General features: G+C 39.1%; 3 protein-coding genes and 1 pseudogene across 8 annotated transcripts; 1 reads left to right on the top strand and 3 right to left on the bottom strand.

Moving 5' to 3' along the window:
- Positions 1 to 35: 35 nt before the first annotated feature.
- LOC149030348 (protein yippee-like At4g27745) lies at positions 36 to 6,289 on the bottom strand. 5 transcript variants are annotated; one of them, XM_089142639.1, is made up of 4 exons: positions 5,809 to 6,289; positions 5,093 to 5,154; positions 4,824 to 4,945; positions 36 to 4,328 (listed from the first exon to the last, which is right to left on the bottom strand). In XM_089142639.1, exons 3-4 carry the CDS (start codon positions 4,914 to 4,916, stop codon positions 4,101 to 4,103), a joined length of 321 nt encoding a protein of 106 aa, XP_088998765.1. In that variant the 5' UTR covers positions 4,917 to 4,945; positions 5,093 to 5,154; positions 5,809 to 6,289; the 3' UTR covers positions 36 to 4,100. The 5 variants fall into 5 exon arrangements, with proteins under 5 accessions (XP_088998765.1, XP_088998766.1, XP_088998762.1 ...); XM_089142640.1 differs by having other exon boundaries at positions 5,908 to 6,289; XM_089142636.1 differs by having other exon boundaries at positions 5,093 to 6,289.
- A 1,693-nt stretch (positions 6,290 to 7,982) lies between these two features.
- Positions 7,983 to 8,360, top strand: LOC149030347 (calcium-binding protein KIC pseudogene; annotated as a pseudogene).
- An 822-nt stretch (positions 8,361 to 9,182) lies between these two features.
- Positions 9,183 to 12,804, bottom strand: LOC149030346 (serine/arginine-rich splicing factor RS31-like). 2 transcript variants are annotated; one of them, XM_089142633.1, is made up of 6 exons: positions 12,730 to 12,804; positions 12,428 to 12,554; positions 10,348 to 10,460; positions 9,970 to 10,208; positions 9,622 to 9,879; positions 9,183 to 9,535 (listed from the first exon to the last, which is right to left on the bottom strand). In XM_089142633.1, exons 2-6 carry the CDS (start codon positions 12,531 to 12,533, stop codon positions 9,505 to 9,507), a joined length of 747 nt encoding a protein of 248 aa, XP_088998759.1. In that variant the 5' UTR covers positions 12,534 to 12,554; positions 12,730 to 12,804; the 3' UTR covers positions 9,183 to 9,504. The 2 variants fall into 2 exon arrangements, with proteins under 2 accessions (XP_088998759.1, XP_088998758.1); XM_089142632.1 differs by having other exon boundaries at positions 12,713 to 12,795.
- Positions 12,805 to 14,490: 1,686 nt separating this feature from the next.
- LOC149030345 (U-box domain-containing protein 24-like) lies at positions 14,491 to 21,538 on the bottom strand. Its single transcript, XM_089142631.1, has 5 exons — positions 21,227 to 21,538; positions 19,571 to 20,847; positions 18,966 to 19,269; positions 16,961 to 17,451; positions 14,491 to 16,045 (listed from the first exon to the last, which is right to left on the bottom strand). Exons 2-5 carry the CDS (start codon positions 20,801 to 20,803, stop codon positions 15,047 to 15,049), a joined length of 3,027 nt encoding a protein of 1,008 aa, XP_088998757.1. The 5' UTR covers positions 20,804 to 20,847; positions 21,227 to 21,538; the 3' UTR covers positions 14,491 to 15,046.
- Between the last annotated feature and the right edge of the window lie 296 nt (positions 21,539 to 21,834).

Here is a 21,834-nt window from a genome sequence, read left to right as displayed (position 1 = left end):
AATTGATCCCCACATGGTTCTACAAAACAAAAGAGCATTTTTACCTCTATGATCCCAAGCTACACTTCCATAACCTGCTTGATTTTTGCTGTGATCCTGTGCTCCATGTACATTGATTTTTGTCCAGTGTGGCTGCAGGGGTTGCCATCCAACATTTTGAGCTATTGTTGTTCTCTGCTTTCCAATATGTATAGATTGTAAATCCTTTTTGAAGAAATCTACAGATTTGAAAAGCTGTTGGGTATTTTTAAATGTTTCACCATTGGGCTGCTTCGGTATGGTTTACCCAAATAGTTCATTAAGACATTGAGGCAAAGCAAGAGCATTTCATAATCCAGAAAGGAAGCTTTAGTTGTTGTCAGTGCAGCTTTGATCTCTGCATAATGGGGAAGATTGTTGTCCCAAGCAGGATTGTTTAACAGAGTTCAAACTACTTTTGCTAAATTGTGATGGAGAAAAATGTGATCCTGAGAAGATGAGGCATTTCATTTCCACGGGAGAAACAGAGATCTTTCTATGTGATATTATCTTACGTATAACTTCATGAACTATCAGCATGTTATGTTGGATATGCCTTCCCTTGATAAATCTATTTCGTTGAATGAGATGAATGATGGAAAATAGGGTATTCGATCTCAGATCTTTGAGATATTCTTATATGTAGTATTACACAATCCAATGGGCCTAAAATCCCCATCCGAATTCAGTACCTCCACTTTAGGGATCAAAGAGATGAAAGTGTCGTTCATTGACTGATTGAAATTTCCCACATCAAAGAAAGATTGCACCATGTTGATCACATAAGCAGAAATGGCACCCCACCAGTGCTGATAGAGCAACTCCTGGTCAACCATATAGTGCTTTAACCTCATTCATATCAGTTCTCATCTTTTCAGAGGTCACAGGTATTATTACTAAATTTCTTTTGGCCCCCTCCAACACACAATATTTGATAAGATCAACATCAGAAGTACCCAGATGGGTTCGAGGGATCATAGACATGTTTGAAGTGCTTCACAAACACCTCAGAAATCTGGTCTTGCTCAGTAAAGAAAAAGCCGTCATGATGTATCCCTTCAGAAGAGTTTTTTCAGACCATCAAGTAGGCTGATCCACTTAATAATCATGTCTGTAGAAACATGGCCCTCCAAGTTTAGGACCAAAAATGAGGGAATAGGGCATATCAACGAGGAAGAAGTCCAATTATTGAAAAATTTTTACTACATCAAAAAAAATTTCCACTCAGATCCATCTTCACCTGTAAAATCTCAGGCATTTGATACCCTTACAGTATTCCTATAACCACTGCCAACAATCATCATTAAAAAGGCTCTAGAGTTAGGGTACTAAAAATATCATCATATACTGGAACTACATTAACATTAATTTTCAACCCCAGAAACTTATTCAGGCACATGGTTTTAAATGTCTATTAAGGGGGAGGAGCACTGCTGTGGGAACAAAAATGTAGAACAAAATAATGAAGCTCTAGATGAGAATACCTTTTAAATTAAGGTGGAAGGATGAAAAATCAGACTTACTCTGGGTTGGTATTCAAAGCTAGCAAATGCTACTAGGGTTTAGAAACAACAGATAACATAGAATTGAGCATAACAAATGGGGGAGGGCGCCATCTAGTTAAGGGACTCCCAGAGATGCAAATAAAGACCCTTCAGGCTTAGCATTAGACAACAAAATAGAAATCCATCAGTAGCATCAGCTACAAGTCCAATAAACAACAGCAAATTCAAGTACGCTACAGAAAATATGAAGGGAAAAGAGGGCATTGTACTGAACTAGTAATTTACAAGTTCCTAGCACTTTCTGACAAAAAGAAAATGAATCAATGGACTAGAACTTCACCCATTCATGCACTTAAAAACATCTTAACGGCAAAGAACTTCAACCTTAATGGAAACTAACCACACCAAACTTCACTAAGAACCAAAATCCATAGACAACTACGTTACTGCAAAAAGAGAGCACCATATAGAACAGAACTGATGTCTAATAAGCTTATCCACCTTACATGGTATGGGTCCACTTAGAAACCAAACCCATGACCGGATCATTTGATATAAAATGAATCTGATTCCAAAGAAACTATTCATGTTGACATTGACTGAAGTTGATTAATACAAAAATATGAAACACACGATCAGTAGATCTGTTGTCACATTCAGAGGACACAGAAAAGAAAAATTAACTTTCAGCACATAACCTACCAGTATTCCTTAATTTCCAAAAGGAAAACTGGTTTAACTCACAGAAGCACACTTCTAGGAGCCAAAACACAAGAAAATGCGAGAGACAAAAATGAACCAAGTAATTAATGCCAAAAATGCCCATCTCAGGAGCAGAGGCATCACAAAAAGGGTTATGCCGGACCTATTTTAACTTTTCTGAGCAAGCATATCATTAGAATCAGTAATACCCAAGAGGTATAACAAGTGTAACTAAGGCAGCTTAAGAAGTTTTGAGTTTGCACCAAGCAGTATAAATTTTCGATCACCAAAGTTCCAGTACCTATAACAAATAATGAAACTCCAACAGTTCAATCAAGCAGCAGCTGTCATTGTGAATATGCTCATGGGTAACCTCCTAAACACTTCAGCAAGCTCACATTGGATAAATAATCAAGGGTTGCCCCCATGAGGAAATTGCATTGAATCATCGACTCTAAAACTCAGTAGCACATCACCTATTCATGCACTACAAAAGTTCCAGTGGCAAAACCAGACTTTCACACAACTCAAATGACATGTGGGAACTTGGGGGTGCTTAAAAGTTTAAACACTTCCTAGTTATGTCTTGGACAAGGGTTAAAGCTCAATGTTACAGTTTACTTGAAATCCCAAAATTTCTCCCAACTGAAAGGGTCAAGGCCAAGACAACTTCAGCCTAAATGGAAACAACCAAACCAGACTTCACCCAGGAATAAATCAAAACCAATATACCAAAATATTTATAACAAATAAACCAAAACAAAATTCAAGGACTAAATCAATACCTACCCATAACAACCCGCAAAAGAAGAACATCAAATAGAACAAAATTGATGTATAATTACCTTCAGCCTATCAACCCTAAAATATATTGACCATGCTCCTTGGTCTGAAAAGCTTACCTTAAAAGCAGTAGGTAATTTAGTAACCAAAAACAAGACTTCTCATCTGCAGTCCACGGCCAGTAGATCACTTGTTAGCGAAGCATGAGACAAATTTTATAAAAAAAAATTCAACACATGACCTATTACAGCAACCCACCCTTTATTAGTATTCTTTTATTTCCAAAAGGAAACTGGTCCATCTCCCATTAGAATGCCAAATCATTAGAAAATGTGAGAGATAAAAAAGCAAGCTGCATATCTAAAGCCACAGATGCCCACCAAGAAGGAGCACAGGCATCGTAAAAGGGTTGTGCAGAAGTCATTTTCTTTTCTATAAACAAGATTATCATCAGAAACAGCATCTCAAAGAGATTTGACAAGCGTACTTATGACAGCTCAGATTTTGAATTCCCATCAAGCATTCCCATATTTGCTCACTGTAGTTTCAGCATCTATAAAATAAGCCTCCAGGAGCTAATCGAGCAGCAGCAATCATCACAAATTAGCTCTACATACAAGAAGCAACCTAGCAAAAGGCTCTAATACTTTGAACAGTATTTCCCCTCAACAAACACAAATACTTCAACATTAGGAAAAGACAACACAGAAAAAAGAAAGTGATTAACCAAAGTGCACTATTAGTAAAAACGGACATTACCATAAGAAGACCTTAGGAGAAGCGGTGAGGAAAGATATGACAGCATAATATACACATTCAGCTGGGCACCGATACAAGTAAGAGAGTTTTTTTTTTCAAAAAACTTCATCACATATGGAACTGGCTTCAGAAGTTTTTATTCACAGAGTAATAATTTGATTCTTCAATACATGACTTCTCAGACAAAACATCTGAACAAGAATTCACAGAGAGGGAAAAATCATTTAATCTTTCTATCGATGATGACTATCTGTACAACCTGGACGCTGGAAGCATTGGAAACTGACACATTTACGCCTCCACTGAGACCGATGAAACTGGAACTAAATGAGACTACCAGTTCTCTTTCACAATCTTTGACTTCTCAAGTATGAATTTTCCTTCCTTGTATTTCTGTGTTTCCTCGTAAGCTCGCTCATACTTCCAACCCAGTACTTCATGGCATTCACAGCAGGAGACATCCGCAACAGTGTGAAGCCCAGTCATGAGCTGCCTGTCTTCTTTAATCCCCACAATTATGTTCATGGCATGAGAAAACAGAAAGGCTCGTCCATTTCTTCCCTAAATATTATTTTTCAGAAAATTGGGGAAAAGAATAAATCATTCAGAAATAGACCAAACTCATAGTAGTTACTAGAAATTTGAAGTAAAAATACCCCCCAAAAAATAATAATAATAATAAAATAAAATCCCACAAGCCACTGGGGGGAATCCAAGGGGAACGGGAAATTCTTGATAGAGCACACATTATACAATTTGTCTGGAGTTGAATTCTTATCGGCAGATGGATGAAGAGATCCTATCTTTATTTCTTTCCAACTTTATCATACAAACACAGAAGGAGAAATATCTTAAATCTGAACACAGTGGGTTTGGAGTGGTTGCTCCTTAATCCCCCACGTAATTCCTAGTTGTTTGTTGTTAACATTTTTATCGTCTGCCTCTTTGCTGCTAAAATATTTCCACAGGGAAATCAGAGAGATAGTTGCACTAGCAGTTCAAACCCATCAGTATACATCTTCAAAATATTATAAGAAGGCTAGACCAAGAGTTCACCTGAAAAGCTTTAGAAATGACGTCATCATGAAGAGAAACATGATTTCCGCAGTTACAGCAACTGTACAACCGAGGGCCAACCCATTCCGCCATCGAGGGAAAAGCTTAACACTAAGCCCTTACTGCTCCGGGAAATCAAAATCTCAGAAAACACTAATCTTTTGAAAATAATAATAATAAGAAAATGACCACTACCCCAGAACCAAAATTCTCAGCTAAGGAACTCGATCAAACTCATAAGAATTCGAAAATGAGAGTCGGATTATAACCTTACTGCTTGCTCCAGTTTCTCATACAAACCAGGGAAAAAAAAGAGTTCTTTCGCTAAGCTCTGGTTGCAGACAAAATATCAGGGCATCGTAACGTGAATAAGCATCGAAAGCAATAATGGAAAGAAAGAAAAGATAAGATAAAAGCTTGAGTGAAGCATTCAAAAAAGAGTAATACTAAAAATATATATATAAAAATGAGGTTAAACAGGGTAGGTGTAGTCTGAGATTCTTGAGGAGCCAATTCCAGATTTCCAGTAACTTTCGATGACAATAGAAACAAATAATAATAAACTAAAGATCAGCAACCCAGAAAATTAAATTCTGAAATAAGATCTGGGTCGTCTACGAAATGTAGTAAAAATCCAAAATAAATTAATTCTGAATAGTAATTGACAAGGATCTGAGCTGTATTTACTTTGGAAAACCAAATTTATTACTAATAATCAGTGGAAACTGGAAACGTTATGAATTTATAGAACAGGTCTTATCAGTAAAGAATAGATAGAAATCGTTATCAAAGAAAATTCACAATTCCAAGGAACCTATTCCTTCCTTGGAGATTGGTGTTCCTGTTGATCAGAGATCGCCTACCAACCCCCAAAAAATAAAAAAAATAAATTCGAAGTTCCGATTAGATAGTATATATAGTTAAGGGAATCGTATCGTTAAAGAAGACATTAAAAGGCAAAAAAAATTGAGCTTTGAAGCCAAACCTGGCCATGGTGCCATACGGTAAAACGGTTCCGATAACACACTGAAACAAAGACAAAGTTGCTGCAAGCCAAGAGTTAGGGTTTTCAGAGAAACCTCACCGGTTGAGTCAACCGCTGTAGAATAACGACAAGTTACACTCAAGTGATCACTCTGGAAACTCTGAAAAATTTCCCCTTCGATCCTGTGAAATTTCACAAATCTGGATTATTTTCACATCTCTATAAACACATGGTTGCCTCCAGAGTTTTGCATTCGAATCGGATAACCAAAACCTAACTGTGTGTTTCGAATCGTTTGATTTGACCACCCATAAAAATTGAAATGAGAAACACAACATCACCTTCTTCACGACAAAACAATAACAGGGTTTTCAAACACGTGGAAATCTTTCTTCCTTCGTAGAAATCAACGCGTGTATACTCTTGAAAAAAATAAAGAATTTATTGAGAAGAAGAATTGATACTAATATTAATTTCCAGTTTACAAAGAAGAGAGCTCTGTTGATGATTTTCTTTTTCTTTGTAAATTAGTAATAAGCCACTTGAGAGGATCAGTTGACACGAGATAGCTCCAAGCCTCCAACTATGGTGGTAGAACTAGTAACACAAATTAGAAAACAAATTTCAAAAAATTTCGTAAGATCGAGATACCATAATGAACAACATCAATATTGGAAAAAGGACCTCCACATTGACATTGGGGTCCTTTTAATATGTCTTCTTCGAAGAATTCTTTCTGTCCCGTTTTTCTCGAAGGATTCGTTCCTATCGAGCGGCCGCTGTGGCCAGCTCGAACAAGTCACGGAAGTCCATGTCCACGAACTTCTTCCTCAGCTCGAACTCAAGTCCGTTCTGGGCCAGCTTGACTAACTCAGGTTTGGGCAACACCAACGGGCACCTGTGCCTGGCCCTCTTGAAACGAGCTATGAAGTCTTCGATCTTCTCGCCTACGATCTGGTACATTCCGGACAGGTCAGTGATTGATACTTCGGGCAATATAGTTGTGCTCAGCCTATTATCCAAAATATTTTTAAAATTCAATTTAAGTTAGATATTATAATAGTAACTTGCAATATATGAATAAGAATGATAAAGGGGAATTCATATTAAAGAGACTTGATTATCTAAAGATATTTGATTAACCTTAAGAAAACGCATGTAGATCCTTGCTTGATACCACGGGCAAGATATCCAGTGGTTGGATGCACAAACACACACCTTGCCCCATGCAGAAGATCTGGATCCTAAGAGAACTAGATTTCATTTTAATTAGGAGAGATCAATTAATATCTAAATAGACACTTTGTTAAGCCAATCGTTCAATGAACAATCCCCACCCTCATCTCTATGAACCAAGGGAAGTGGGAGTTCGAATGTCCTGCAACAGTGGAGAATCTAATGCCAATTTATTAGATTGTTGACCAATTATATACTCAAGAACCAAAGCCGTAAGCTAACATAACATAATCATGCTTCCTTTTGTCCTCTTCACGCTTATCAAGTCTTTCCAGATTTTATCCAAGCCTCTCTCCAGCCATGAAGAACAGACCACATCTTAAAGAAACAAGAAGATGCTTCAGTGAAGAAGATACAAATACACTATCGTGCTACCCTGTCATGTTTGATCTTGCCGGAGATTCTCTTGCAGAGTTTGTCCTCATTGCTTACCAAATAGCAAACAAACTGCTGTAATGCTAGCAACAAGTGAACAGGGTGAAATTAAATAGAGTATTTCCTTATAATACATAGAAGAATCTACAGACTATTTTAAAATGGAGAATCATGTCTAGAGAGGAAGTACAGAAGTTCTTAATATAAATCTAATTAATCTTTCATTGTTTAATGGAAACTTAGCTGACTGAGGTGTTTTTTTGCGTTTCTAAATTCTATTTTTATCTCTAGTCATTCAAGTCGAGCTGCTTTCGTCTCTGTTGGTTTCCGGGAAACCAAGATCCAACCAACACAGAACGAAGTCAGCAGGAAGATTCCTGAAAATTTTGAAATTGGGAGACAGACCAGACAAGATCTCTTTATGACGTGAGAGCTGAACGTTGGCCACATTATCCGTTTCTGGGTATAAAACCCATGTCACGAAATCTCGATCTTCAACTCGGGTGTTAGCTGAACAAGTATAGTGGATCTTGGGTTCTTCCATACGAGTAGAAATTGAGAAGATGGCAAACAGGGGAATCTCATCATCATCATCATCATCATCATCATCAATTGAAGCTACCACGAGTGAGTTTGAGGATCTATTGCCGGTGATGGCAGAGAAACTGGATGCGGAGAGTTTCATGTTGGAGCTTTGCCAAGGATTCCAAGTTCTGGCAGAGCCTGAAAGAGGGCTAATAACACCTGAGAGCCTGAGGAGGAGCTCGTCACTTCTGGGAATGGAAGGGATGAGCAAGGAGGAGTCGGAAGCGATGGTGAAGGAAGGAGATCTGGATGGTGATGGCGCACTTAATCAGATGGAGTTCTGTATCTTAATGATACGACTTAGCCCTGGGATGATGGAGAATGCCGAAGCCTGGCTTGAGAAGGCTTTCCAATAGGAGCTGTGAAACTCTGCCCAATCAAAATCTAACTGTGATCTTTTATTTTTCTTCAATGTTCAGTAGTTCCGATCACCATTGTTCATGTTCTGCACTTCCACCTTAAGAACTTGAAAATTTGGACAATACAGTCCTCTCCTAAGCGCGATGTAAGATTCTTCCTTGCCTCTGTGTTGAAATGATGCTTTTGGAATTTGGTTTCTTCTTTCCAAATGAAAACAATGGGAAATAATCTCAAACTCGGCATTGTTTCCCAAGTTACAAGACCATGACCTAAACGAGATTCTGGGGTCTGTAAGGAACTTGCCTTCAATAGCAATTTGATGGATCCACATCGAGGTTATGTTTTCACACAACATTAATATGCCCTGCCCCCGCCTTAATAAAACCCCGTTGTACCAAAAAAAATAAAAAATATGCCTTACCCTTTACACATGGTTCATATACACCTCTCAAGGGAGAGGAACAAAAGAGAAAGAACATACGTAAAAACAGCAACGTTTTCACCAGAAACATTAGTTGTAACTTTTGCATATGACTTTTAACAACTCATAAAATACCCAACTTCACGCCACCGTCTCCGTTAATCCACATCTATCTACTTGCTGTGTTGGAAACGTTGGCAGTTCTCAACGACAAACACCAACCTAAAAGAGACGAAGCTACTAAAATGCTCTTGCAAGCCCAAAGTTCCAGAAAACCCCACACAGAGAGAATACCTGGTCATGCCGATCACTGGAATGAGCCACTTCACAGCCCGTCCTTGTCTTTAAACAGAAATAATGTAATTTGACAATTGACAGAAACCCAGCAGAATTTGAAAAAAGGTTCAATGATCTAGCATTAGAATCACGTTAAAGACTCACCATCTACTGTCTATATACTTTACAAGATTTTACAATCAACCCGAGGAAGAATGCCTCGGAAAAACCGCAAAGTATGTCATATAACTAGTTCCAAAGCAGAAACAAACAACTAATCAGGATCATAAAGACCGAGCTAAAGTCACTAACTAAAATACTAACATCTATAACATGCAACTCCACGAGCAGAATAGCACCGTTGACAACTGTGTAACAGCTTATATCACTCTCAACATCATACTTCCACCCGCCATTGTCTTGGTTTCAATCCTTAACAGGCTTCAGGTTCTTGACCTCCGCACAGGTGACCGGCTGTGAAACACAATAGGACAGGAAGATTAATCAGTAATGGATCCAAGCCTTAGGAAAACAACAATGCAAGTGGGAATTCTCCTTACCTAGGGTATCTGCCATAATCAGGACTGCGGTTCCTGTCATAGGCAGAGCCATTATACCTATCATATACTGGACTGCGAGCCCGCCCATAATCTGGACTTGGTCGGCCCCTACGTGGCACTGGACTAATTGATCTACCACCATATGGGCTTTCGCCACGCCTCCCGTAACCACCTCTTCTGGGGCTATCCCGTCTATCACCCCGATCACCATCATCCCTCAAGGCATACTCAACAGAGACCACTCTGTCCAGTATCTTGCTGCATACACATTGGAAAGCACTAATTAGTTATCAACATTAACATAGATAAAAATCATTACCAGGAGGAAGATGGCAGCAGGGTCAAAACCTCATATGAGTACACTCGAGAGCCTTTGTAGCATCTTCTTGAGTTTCAAACTGCACAAATGCAAAGTTTCTTCTAATCCGCACATGCAGAACCTTTCCATAAGGATCAAAGTGCCTTTCTATGTCACGGATCCTTGTACGCTCTGGGTCGAAGTTGATCACAAAAAGAGTTTTTGTAGGTTTCTGGTTAGCCATTGACCTGGAGCCCTCACGGTGGCGTGGACCTCCCCGATCACCATTCTGAAAGACAGTCAGCATCTTGAGAATCAGGTGACTAAAACAGCAACTCAATGACCATAAATAAATATCATATTTAAAATAATCATCAACCAAACAAGCCTCCAAGAACCACAATTAAAAAGTAAATAAAGACAATTACCCTTGCCCACTCCACCGATAGCCTGCGTTTGCTGTGACCAAATGGTGTGTTGTCAAGACGATAAATGGCATCTTCAGCATCACGCTCGTCTTCAAAATAAACAAATGCAAAACCTGCGACAATAATAAAGAAATCAGAGAGAATGGAAAACAAAATGTCAAGATGTTACTTGCATAGAGGGTCAGCAAACAATTACACAATCTTATTATCCTGGGATAACAGAAACATACAACACCTGCAAATATTGGAAAGTCTGATGCACAAAAGGATGTCAATAATGGAGAGGCCTTGCATGAAGAACAAAATCATGTTGATAGGCTGATAGCTTAAAAAGTTTAAATCTGAAGTGTCAGGACTGAGAAGTCATTGCTGAGCATGCTTCATCATTCAAGCAGCAAGTATTCAGCAGTAGTAGGCATGGCAACGCAAGGCATGGCATGGCATGGCATGGCATGACTGCATTGATTGACCTCCCTATGATGAGTAGGAGTAGACATGGCATGATTGGTTGGACAGATCCCTCTATATTCATTCTTGTAAAATAGCAACTTTGGATAGCGAGGGGTGAGTGACTGATGATCGAATGAAGGAAATGCAGAATGATGCCATTTGTGGAATGAAGGTGCTGATGAGCAGCGAGGCAGGAAGGATTCCATTGCCTTGGATGGTTATTCCACAGAAGATGTTGAGCCCAGAAAGGAGCTCAATCTCCCTTGGTAGTAGTTCCTGCGTGAAAACAAAAATTCAACACCACAATCTTTTTCCACCAACAGAAATGCAGTACTTTTTAACCACTCTTATGAAGCTATCAGAGGACATAGATACCACATTCAGTAGCCATATATCCAAACCCAATAGGCAGGCTTTTCGGTATGGTAGTAGTTTGATAAATTGATGTCCGACATGGGTGCTCATCAAAACAGTTGAAAATACAAAGTGTAATTTTAAAACAATAAAAACTCAGATATTCCCAGTCAAGCTGTACCTGAGTCACCAAGGGATGAAGAAAATCCTAAAACCACAAAGTAATCAGAAAATAAACCAAAACAAGCCAATTTTTAACCACTCTAATGATGCTATGACAGGACATAGCTACCACATTCAGTGGCCATATATCCAAACCCAACAGGCAGGCTTTCTGTACGTTATTTTGAGAAATTGTCCGCCAATCAAAACAGTTGAAAATACAAAGTGAAATTTTAAAACAATAAAAACTCAGATATTCCCAATCAAGCTGAATCTCAACCACCAAGGGATGGAGAAAATCCTAAAGCCGCAAAGTATGCAGAAAATAAACCAAGACAAGCCCATTTTTTGTGTAAGAAGATACTGAAAGGTCTCTTTGAATCTAAAATAGAAATTGCCGCAAAATCCACAACGAAAGGCTCAAAAGAACCCCCGGGGAGCAAGGGTGAGAAACAAATACAATCTGAGTCCCTCTCCTGCATGGCACCGATAAGTTGGGCAATAGGCTCAAAGATAGGAACCAAGCATTCTTCAAAAACAAGCAAGGACTGACAAGATGCATCAAGAAGGGAATCAGATCAAACCAGAAGAAACTTATAAAAAGAGACATTTAAAATAAAATAAAATAAAAAAGAACGACGAAAAACACTAGATAAACTCTCGCAGCCACTGGGGCACAAGTCAAGTTCATGACTGATGATATAACAGGGGAAGACCAACTCACCAAACAAGACGCGCATGAAAACACTTCAATGTTAACTACATTGTTAGAAACACTTCCTTGTTTCCTATTTGATTTATCATCTAACCAATAAACATTGGTTAAGGAGACTATACATCACCCTTCCACCAAGAAAATTTCAGACGTATTTGAAGTTCAAACTTCAATTAAAAATAATAGATTTATAACCACAATTGCGTTTATCTAATGGCTATTGTATCCTAAAAAGGAACAATAAGTTATGGCAGTCTCGAACAACATGAAAAGCCCTCACAGAAATTTTAAGATAGCTCCAACGAATTAATTGAATGGCAAAGTTTTTTTTTTTTTTTTGGGGGGTAAAGAATGGCAAAGTTAATCAACCAGATAATGAATGTGTCTCTAATGATTTACCAGATTTCATATCCACGCGCTCAACCTTCCCATATTTATTGAACAGGCGCTCCAACTCAGACTGGCGAGTATCGTACCCAAAATTGCCGCAAAACACCGGCCTCATATTTGGTACACCACCGGAAACCTAAAAAACAGATGCAGACAATAGAAACAAATAAGTGAAAAAAGGCAGACCCAAAACCCTAATCTATACTGAAATTAACGATATTTGGGAAGATAACCTAACAGCGAACACCCCGTCAAGCGGATGACGCTCAGAGATTCAATCTGATCCAAACTTACCACAGATCCTACCGTACCTTTGATCCCTCGCGAATGGCGAAGCGAAACCCTAAGCACACGAACAGAAGAGACACCTCACGAGTTTCGTACGAAGAAGTGAAGAACACAGTTGCGTTCCCTTAAATAACCACCGAAATCTCCAAAATTAGGCAACACAATGCGTTGATTCTACGTTTAATCCTGACCGTCGAAGCTATTTTACTAAAACAATTTGACCGGAACAGACCGGGTCGGGCCTTCCCTTACAAATCGAGAACAAACCAAAATCTTAACCGAAAACCCACAAAGTAGGTTGGAGCCAGGTACAAGGTGTATATATGGCCATGTCGATGATAGGTGACACAAAATGATGAGTGACATGACTTTTCCAAAAAATCAGAGATATATCGTGAAAAATAAATTTTTTTGCGATATATTGTCAAATTCATGATATTTAACAAAATTTCGTTCGATGAAAACGTTTGGTTTTCACCGATTTTTCATTCGATTTTTACCAAAGTGACTTAAGACCTCTATAGGCTCCAGGGGTGCTGCCCCCACACCCCTGCCAAGGCATCTTCCACGAATCTCTACCCGCTCACCAGGGAGTGGGACCTCATGTCCATCGACAACATAATGTAAAGCATGAGTCATACTCAACATAATTATATAATAAATTGTAGACTTTAGTATTTATCTTTACTAGTTGTGTACTTATGTTCTCTTTGCATGCTTATATGAGTTTTCCAAACTTCCAGTTTTGCCCGTATATAGCCGAGCATGTGTTAATCAGGAATTTTAAATTAAGTGATGATTTAGGCCAAAATAATGCTCCTAGTGTGTTTATTGGCCTCAAATTAGGCTATGCAACAAAATTCAAGCCAAAACGGCCCTAAATACTCCTCGAAATTAGGAGTCGAATTTTCATCGACACCTTGCTAAAAGTCGCTGACATGTCGGCAAAATGTCACCATGTTGCTGGTGTCAACAACCAACGTCGTGTGACATTTTGCCAACATGTTGAACCTTGGTTCGAACCAGAGGAGAGCTCTCCGGAGCAAGGCTTATAGTATCGCTATCAAATATCCTATCGATCAGGTGATTTTAAGAAACGTATCACCTTTTAGTGAGTGTTGTATCGTATTGGCCGATGTATTGTAGTGTAATCCAATAGAGAGACATATTGATGTATATCATATTGGTTGTATCTAATATGGATATGTATTGGATAATATCACATCTTAAGAGACCTTAGAGGGCTCTAGAGGAAGCAGAGCAGGAAGGGGGGGCCCGGGGGGGGGGGGGGGGCGGGGGCGGTCATGACTTTCCGATAGAACTTATTTCAAAATTTGTTAATATGTGGTCTCTTTTATGCTTCATCTGGCTGACATCATTAAGATGAGATGAGGCTGTGTGGTTGTACAGTTGTACGCGAGTATTGATGCAAATAGTAATCTAAAGGATCACAAGTCCCTGGAATTGAAGGCTCATGGTTGGAAAGGGGAGTAGGGTCATTATGGGTGGTGCTTTATTGAATCCATGAAAACCTTGTGCGGATACTCTTGATGCGGGCAAAAGCTCAACACCAACCTGTGCCAAGCCTAGATGCCAGAATCATGTACCAGTTAGTGTTCATTTTATGGGTAAAGAACAGAGCAGTCCACAAGTCAAGCAGCTGCTCTTATCTGGATAAGTCCCTACGTATTCTGCCATAACACAAGAAGAGAAGCAAACATCTCAAATGTCTTGATGGGCGAAGTGTCAAGACTACAACTTCTCTTTCATCAGCAACGCTTGACTTCTTGCTTCCCAGGAGTTGATGATCTTTCTTGTCGGTGAACTCATACTCTCTTGGCATTGTGGCTTACTTTTTTGAGGTCCAGTGGTGGAAAAGAATACAATGGTAACGTTATTTGTTCAATACAACTAGAATTCTCAAGAACCGTGACTATCTCTATATCCCAAATACAACTTATACTCTAAAACAAATGCCCTGATTGCATAGAACCGTAACTATCACTCGCTTTTGTGTATAGTACACTGTTAATGATATACAGAAAGAATCAAACTTCCCCTATTTTTACAATGACCTAGCTTTGGATGAAGTTACTGTACATTGCTTAACCTGAATTCTAAATCAAAGCTTCAGCACAAATACAGTGAGGAACCTCTGTCCAGTCCGCTGCTCGATTTTCTTGCAAAGCACAGAGTGAACACATTTTAGTAAAGAATGCCATGTGTTTGAAGCAAAGAATATTGTTCCTCCTCTTTCATTGTCCAAGAATCAGGATGTATCTTCTCCACACATGGTTCTGCTCGACGATGTGTGGCCACGACATTTAACATCAGATGACTTTAAAAGTAAGAGGACTGGTCATGAAGCACATTCAAGTGGGCTAGTGTTTTGGCTGCCAAAGATTTCATAACACTGTTTCCCCTCTGAGTTATATCTACTAAAGGCATCTGAGCCGAGGCCCCATACTTCTGCTTGAACTCCACTTGCCGGAAAATCCTCTCCAAAGCAGATAACGATTTCTCTTGCAACTCGGTAGAAGGTGAGCTTAATAACCCAATGATTGTTGCAATCGCGTTTGCCTCAGCAAGCGTCTTACTACCATGTTGCAATCTTTCACCATCAGTCAAGGTCATCAGTGCCTTCAAAGCAGCTTCAGAGGCTCCAATATCTGGCTCTCCAAGCACCCTCACAAGTGGTCGCACGGCCTCAGCCTCCAAAAGACAGAATGAAGATTCCACAGAGCATATGCCCATGTGCACTGAGCAGGCAGTTTCAGGTGGGGGTGACCAGCACCACAATCCCCTATGTTTCTTTATTGGTCTGCTCAGCCAAACTGAACTCTCTGAAAACTGAGAGAGTGAAATGGCTGCATATTTTTTTGCCAAAGCAGTTCCAGAGTCCAGCAACTGTACCAGAACCGGGATAATGCCAGCTTCAGCTGCCTTCCTCTGCCACTCTTGATTTGTTGCAACAGTGAAACGGCAAACCACTGCTGTGGCATTTTGAGTTAGATCATTTCTACCCGAACCAGTATGATTTCTACCATTAAGAAATCTGAAAATGACCGGAAGCGCCCCAGCATCAAGAAGCCACTGAGTGAATTGGGTTTGGTCTTTGGGGAGGTAAGCAAGGATACCAAGTGCAGCCGCAATCTCTTCATTATCATTAGAAGTACTGACAATCCTGAATAAAGTTTCAACACACCTCTGACCAACATGCTCTGACAGTGTGTCATCATCACCATCTGCTGCCAAGCAATTAAACAGCTTCACAGCATTCGGTCGTACAGCTGCATTATCAAGCTCACATAACTGAACCAATTTTTCAACAGCTGACCACTGTAATACATATCAGAGGCACCAAAATTTCTAGTCAGTCAACCTTTTTATGTTGTCTTCCAGTAGTGGTTTTTAGCTATTTCGAGGTATAAAGTATTTTAAAATGAAAGGCGTAGCTTAAAATGCTACCACTGCATAGCATATTCTTAAGCGTTGCAACTAGCAAGAGAAGGAAAGGGGGGGGGGGTTGGAATAAACTGAGTCGTTCTTGGAAATTTAGAAGAAAAAAAGCAGCCGTATTAAAATAACATCCAAAACTTTAAAAAAAATGGAACACCCTCATGGTAGAAATGGAAACCAGTTATGTGGGAACTAATTAAAGAAAAGTTAGAAAACAAACAACATTCAGAAGGCTAACTAATATAGGATATAACACAGAAATAAGGAAAATTTTGAAAATCTTTATGTTCATTACAGAATCAAGGCTAGTCAAATGTCCCCAAGCCAAAGCTTAACACCCAAAAAACGATCAGAGCAATTAGTTTCACTGCATACTGCTTAATCTAGCTCACACATAGCTATTAGGTGTCAAGACTCTGATTTGGTAACATGACAAGAGTCTGACACCTAATAGCTATGTGTGAGCTAGATTAAGCAGTGACTGCCTTTATAATTGCGGAGCACACAGAAGGGTACTCTTCTAGAAAAAGTTTCAAATAGTAGAAATTCAAGTTCCAAATGGTATTTTAGCTGTGCAGTAGGTCATCTAGTAATATTCAGTAAGGTAACTTCAATGATGAATAACTTTTCAAGGAACTAACCTGATTCCATTATACATAACAATGGCCAACAACTACCACCTAGATAAATACATGTCGAATGCTAATTCCCAGGGACTCGTACTCCTAAGAGGATACAAAGGCAGCAAATCTTTGAAGAAATGGATAGAAGAGAACAGATCAACAAAGAGCATACCTCTCTAAGTTTAGATCTTAAATTTGTTGCAGATGGAGATTGGCACATTGCATGAAAGGTCCGTAAAATGCTACTTTGTAGATCAGGTCCTCTCCAATTAATTAATGAAAATAGCTGGAGAGCATCTTCATCAGATTGCAACAATGACAGTTGAGTCTGACAGCCTTCTTCTGTTGCAGTTGATATGGCAATGTTCATTATAGTTGCGGCTACATGTTCTCCCAAGCTTGGGAAAGATGAGCTTTGACGGTAGAGGATGTCAAGCAGGGGGCCAACTGCACCTTCTCTGATCATCCACAAGCCATTCTGTGGTAAGGTTGAGAGGTTACGAAGAGCTTTAGCAGCCACTTCTTTTGTCTTCACGCTATCATGTGTGACCAAATCAAGCAGTGGTGCCAACACCCCTTCTTCGAATAATGTCAATTTACTGTGATCACTTAACTCCATATCTGCCAAGTTTGTTGCCATCATAATTTTGATATTTTCAGGCCCTGCAGTATCATGTCTGTGAGTTCTTACAAGTTACCAGCGCAACAATTTTATTTTTCTACACATCAACATATGCTAAATTGTAGGGTAACAAATAATGACCTTCCAAGCATATCCAGAGTACAATACATATTACAACAAGTGAGCAATAATTTCATAATATCTGTTGTAAAACAGTCCATTGCAAAAAGTGGATTGAAAAGCATTCAGATTCAGGATTGCGCTGACTCCTAACCACCAAGTGCATATAAAATGCAGAATAATATCCAATTATAGTACATCCAGTCCATTGGTTTTTTGGTTAAATGAAATGGCATCAGAAGGAATATTTAAAAGAATTCAATAACAAGAAAAGAAGTACGCAAACAAAAAGACTAACGTGCAAACATTTCTAATACCAACAATCAACCTGGAAATTGTCTATCCCAATGTCCTCATCTCACAAACAGTAATTTGACAACCATGTTGTTTCTCATTTTCACTATCTTCTAATCCTCAGAATGCTGTAGGACATGAATGCAAGGCTGTGTTTGCATTCAACTTCTGATGTTTTGTTTTAAAATGAGTTCCTTCTGTTCTTTCCTGTCAATATAAATTAAACATGTATGCAACCAAAACAATTACTAATATTTTGGACCAAGAAAATAACAAAGGAAAGAAAAGGAATCTCCTCGAAAGCATTGCCTTTGGTATCAGGTGGTGTTCAAAGCCACTGACATGGCATTGCAATATTTCAATTTCTTTCTCCATCAACAAATCATCGCCTTGGTAGTTTTCATGATTTTAAGGAAAAAGAAATCATTGAAAGTTAAATAGACAGAGAACGCAAATAAGACCTCTAACAGTAGAAGGAAATTTGGCATTTTTTATAGATTGGATGAAATCTACGGTAGCAGGTCCCTGGCACTTTAATCACCCTATTAGGAGGCATATTTACTTCCATATGGATAACTCATTTTAAGAAGTCCAGAAAGGGAATACAAGGATGATAAATTGACCAGGTGCATGGGTCCATATCTTCAACCAAGCGGATTAAATTCCACAATATAGTGCCACTACAAGATGATTGGAGAAATAGTAAGGAAAGATACACAAGGGCTTCACCTCCATACTAGTTTGACCATGGATAGAGCTGCGTGGAGGACAAGGACCTATGTTCCTGACCTCATCTAGGGGGCCGCTTCGGGGTTTCCGCTTTGACTATTGCTCTAATTTCTTCCTTTACTGATAATCGATTATTTTCTTTGCACTTCATTTTACTTTTATTAGTTATACAATTGGCTCAGCTTCTATCGGATCCATGTAGCTAACCCCATTTAGTTGGGATAAGGTTGTTATTGTTGTTGTAGTCATTTTTTGTTATCGTTTTAGTGCCACTACAAGTGTATAGGCGCTTCTTGTTTGTATTTTACACGAACTGGATCTTCCACTGGCCTTCTTTTTCAATTAACAAAATCATGGTTAATTCAAAGAAGGAGAAAATAAAAGATACAGAACATCATGACAATGGAAGTACCTGAAAAAAGACGCTGCAACAGAGGCATGAAATAATTTGCCTTTGCCATCTGTATAACATTCTGATCAAGAAATGAGAGATTTTCTAAAAGCTCTTTTGCATCTCTGGCAGCTAGAGTATCATCTTGGCTTGTCATGGTCACCAAGAGAAGTATGCAGCCCTGAACCTTCCCAATGTAACAGCGTACTACTTCACTTTTTGACAGTTCCAAAAGCAGTGCTACTGCTAACTTACTCTCCCCAATACGACGTGCTAGTGACTTTACTATAGATTCAATGGCATTTTCTACATGAGCGATTTTTTCCTGCAAATTAGTTGAAAAGTACATAAACTAAGAAAAATTTAAGCACGCCCAATCTTTTATTGAGAGATGATGGTTCTTGTAGCTATGCTACAAAGTATATCAAATTAGTATGATGATATTTCCTTTAGAGAGGGAGAGAGAGAGAGAGAGAGGGGGGGGGACCTTAAATAGCTATTTCATTTTTTACTTAAATGGAAAAAAAGCAACACAATGTTTAGACAGGTCAAGCTAGTCCTTCGCAAAGTCATGTTCTCTGTTTTCAAATTAATGGATATAAAGACATAAAAGGCAGAAGAGGTACCTTGTTATGATCACTATCCCCAGCCAAAATGCGAAGGATGACCAATGCATGGTTCCTGATATCACGATTTTTAGCACCAAGAAGTTTAATGAGAATTGGAATATAATTCTCCAATACTACCCATTCGAGATGCAAATCACTTTCTTCACAAAGTTCCTTCAGCTGGCTGAGAGAACAAAGTACTTCTTGTTCATCATTTGAGATAAGTTTTTTTCTTAAGGAGGCAATTGTAATCATTGTGTTCCTATTTTTCCATTCTTCAATTGACTGTCGCAGAGTTTTATTAGGCCGTAAAATTGATGTGTCTAAAGGGGTAATGGTCAAGGGACAAAGGGTGTTCCCCTCTGCAAGCCACTTCTGTATAGCAGTTCTCTCAAATGTCTGTCCAGAGGAAGTCTCCACAGGGTCCACCATAACTTCCCTTGTGATAGGGCAGTAAAATGACTGAAGAGGTTCCAGTGGTTGGCAACCTAAAGAGACACGCTTATTGAAATATTTTGCCTCCTTTTCCTCAGGGGATGAAGTGGCATCAGCCCTTCCAAGCAATGCAGCGATCTGATCCATTTGAATGGCCTCAGCCAGGTCCTTCTTCAGCCTTGCTTCTGCTATTTCCTTATTGAATTCTTCAAATTCCTTCTTCAATGCTGAGTGTTCAGTTGGAATCCCGACAGCCTCCGCAATGAGAAGCAGGAGATTATTTGCATAAGAACGATCAACATTCCTCTCCTGTATTCCTAACTCGATTTTCTCCAATATATTTTCCTCTGCCACGGCTGCTCTAAACTCTGCTCTCAGCATGTCATCTTTCAGCCTGGTGATCGCTTCAGTGATACCAGACGAGAGATCCAGTGAGGCCAAAGGAATGAGGCTCAGTGCCCGACTGATTTCTCTTGTGGTGTCCTGTAAGCGTTTAACAATCTTTCGGCAATTTACCAAAAGATAGACCTTGTTTTTGTTGCTGCAGTCTGAAACAAGCTGCTTCGCAGTATTGATCTCCTTACTTAACATCTCAACAGCATTTTTTAAGCTCTCTGAAGCAGTGATGTTTTTGATGGATAACTCTGTTAGCACAGGAATGATCCTCTCCAAATAACTCGAGAGTTCAAGAAAACTCTCTTTTTCAAGGAGAACAACTCTAGCAGCATTTACCGTCTCCACAATGGCCTGCACAATCTGAGTAAGAACAGCTGAAGCCGGAACAAGCGAAGAATCTAGTATCGTGTCCGTTGTCATCTTGTCTTTCAGAAGCAAAAGCTACGAAGCCAAATCCATAACACCTGCATCCAGACTCAGTTAGAGGAGGGAGACACAGTTCTCAACAATCTTATACTATTGAAAACGATGAGATTCCAACAAAACAAATATAACAGCCACCATTAGAATTGAAGAAATAACCAGAAATTCCAGACCAAAGCGGCACCTAATCAGTAATCTAAGCGAACTATCGACTAGTAAGCTTATTGTACAAGTTACAAAATTCCAGCTAAATTCACGGTGAATCGAAGCAGAACGAGATGCTTCAAATTCTAAAATGTTTAAAACGAAAATTATGAGTTATATCCAACTTCTTTTTGTCGTGAGCCACTATGAGTTAAAATCATCAATTAGAACTCAAAATTCTAGCTTAACCTAGTGGAAAGTGCTAGATGAACTAACCTGTTAGCATAAAGCTGCAAATTCGGACGGAATTTGATTAAAGTGACCACGAAATGTCGAATTGAAACATGATCGTCGCCAAACTCAAAATGAGAAAAAATTGTGTGGAAAGCATCTCTTCCAGGCTCTGTTCTGCGCGAAAGATGATGGCGGATATAGCAGAGACCTTGGAAGCTGTAAGGAAATGGCGTTGATATCTTTATCTTTCGTTGTTGGAGAAGTTTGGCTTCATCTGTCCCTTCTTTCCGAGAGCTTCAACTTGCTTGTAGGGTTGTGTGCGTGTGTCTCTGGTCTTGATTTTGCAGTCTTCTTCTTCCGACCACTTACAAGTATTTTCATCTCTTTGACCAGACGACACTTGTGTAAATAGGCAATACCGTAATAGCGTATTAGCGCGTAAGAGAGTAGAGAGATTTTTTTTTTTTTTTTTCGTACAAATGATGTATGTGATTCGTCAAAGTCAAACTCTCTTTGAAATCCTCGTTTAAAAAAAATGGGTTTGATATCATCAAAGGGTTCTTCAATTGATGGATTAACAACTTTTAGTAAAGAGGTAGTTGGAAGTTGGATGCCCCATGTGGAAAACTAAACATTTAAGATCTTAAGTC

This window comes from Hakea prostrata, chromosome 1, assembly GCF_041222555.1.
Source record: "Hakea prostrata isolate BN-2017 chromosome 1, UWA_Hpros_2, whole genome shotgun sequence".
In the NCBI taxonomy this organism is placed as follows: domain Eukaryota; kingdom Viridiplantae; phylum Streptophyta; class Magnoliopsida; order Proteales; family Proteaceae; genus Hakea; species Hakea prostrata.
This window is presented reverse-complemented; position numbering and strand designations above follow the sequence as displayed.

Bases quoted from the DNA above. Each gene is read 5' to 3' on its own strand.
- LOC149030345 (XM_089142631.1), bottom strand. From the start codon at position 20,803: ATGACAACGGACACGATACTAGATTCTTCGCTTGTTCCGGCTTCAGCT. The intron at 19,270-19,570 runs GTACCTCTTCTG...ACTAATTTGCAG, and splicing joins GGGATAGTGATCATAACAAG to GAAAAAATCGCTCATGTAGA. The intron at 17,452-18,965 runs GTACTTCCATTG...ATGATACTGCAG, and splicing joins GTTGCAGCGTCTTTTTTCAG to GGCCTGAAAATATCAAAATT.
- LOC149030346 (XM_089142633.1), bottom strand. From the start codon at position 12,533: ATGAGGCCGGTGTTTTGCGGCAATTTTGGGTACGATACTCGCCAGTCT. The intron at 9,880-9,969 runs GTTTTGACCCTG...ATGTGTATGCAG, and splicing joins CTCGAGTGTACTCATATGAG to CAAGATACTGGACAGAGTGG. The intron at 9,536-9,621 runs GTAAGGAGAATT...TGTGTTTCACAG, and splicing joins GATTATGGCAGATACCCTAG to CCGGTCACCTGTGCGGAGGT.
- LOC149030348 (XM_089142636.1), bottom strand. From the start codon at position 4,916: ATGGCGGAATGGGTTGGCCCTCGGTTGTACAGTTGCTGTAACTGCGGA. The intron at 4,329-4,823 runs GTGAACTCTTGG...AATAATATTTAG, and splicing joins TCATTTCTAAAGCTTTTCAG to GGAAGAAATGGACGAGCCTT.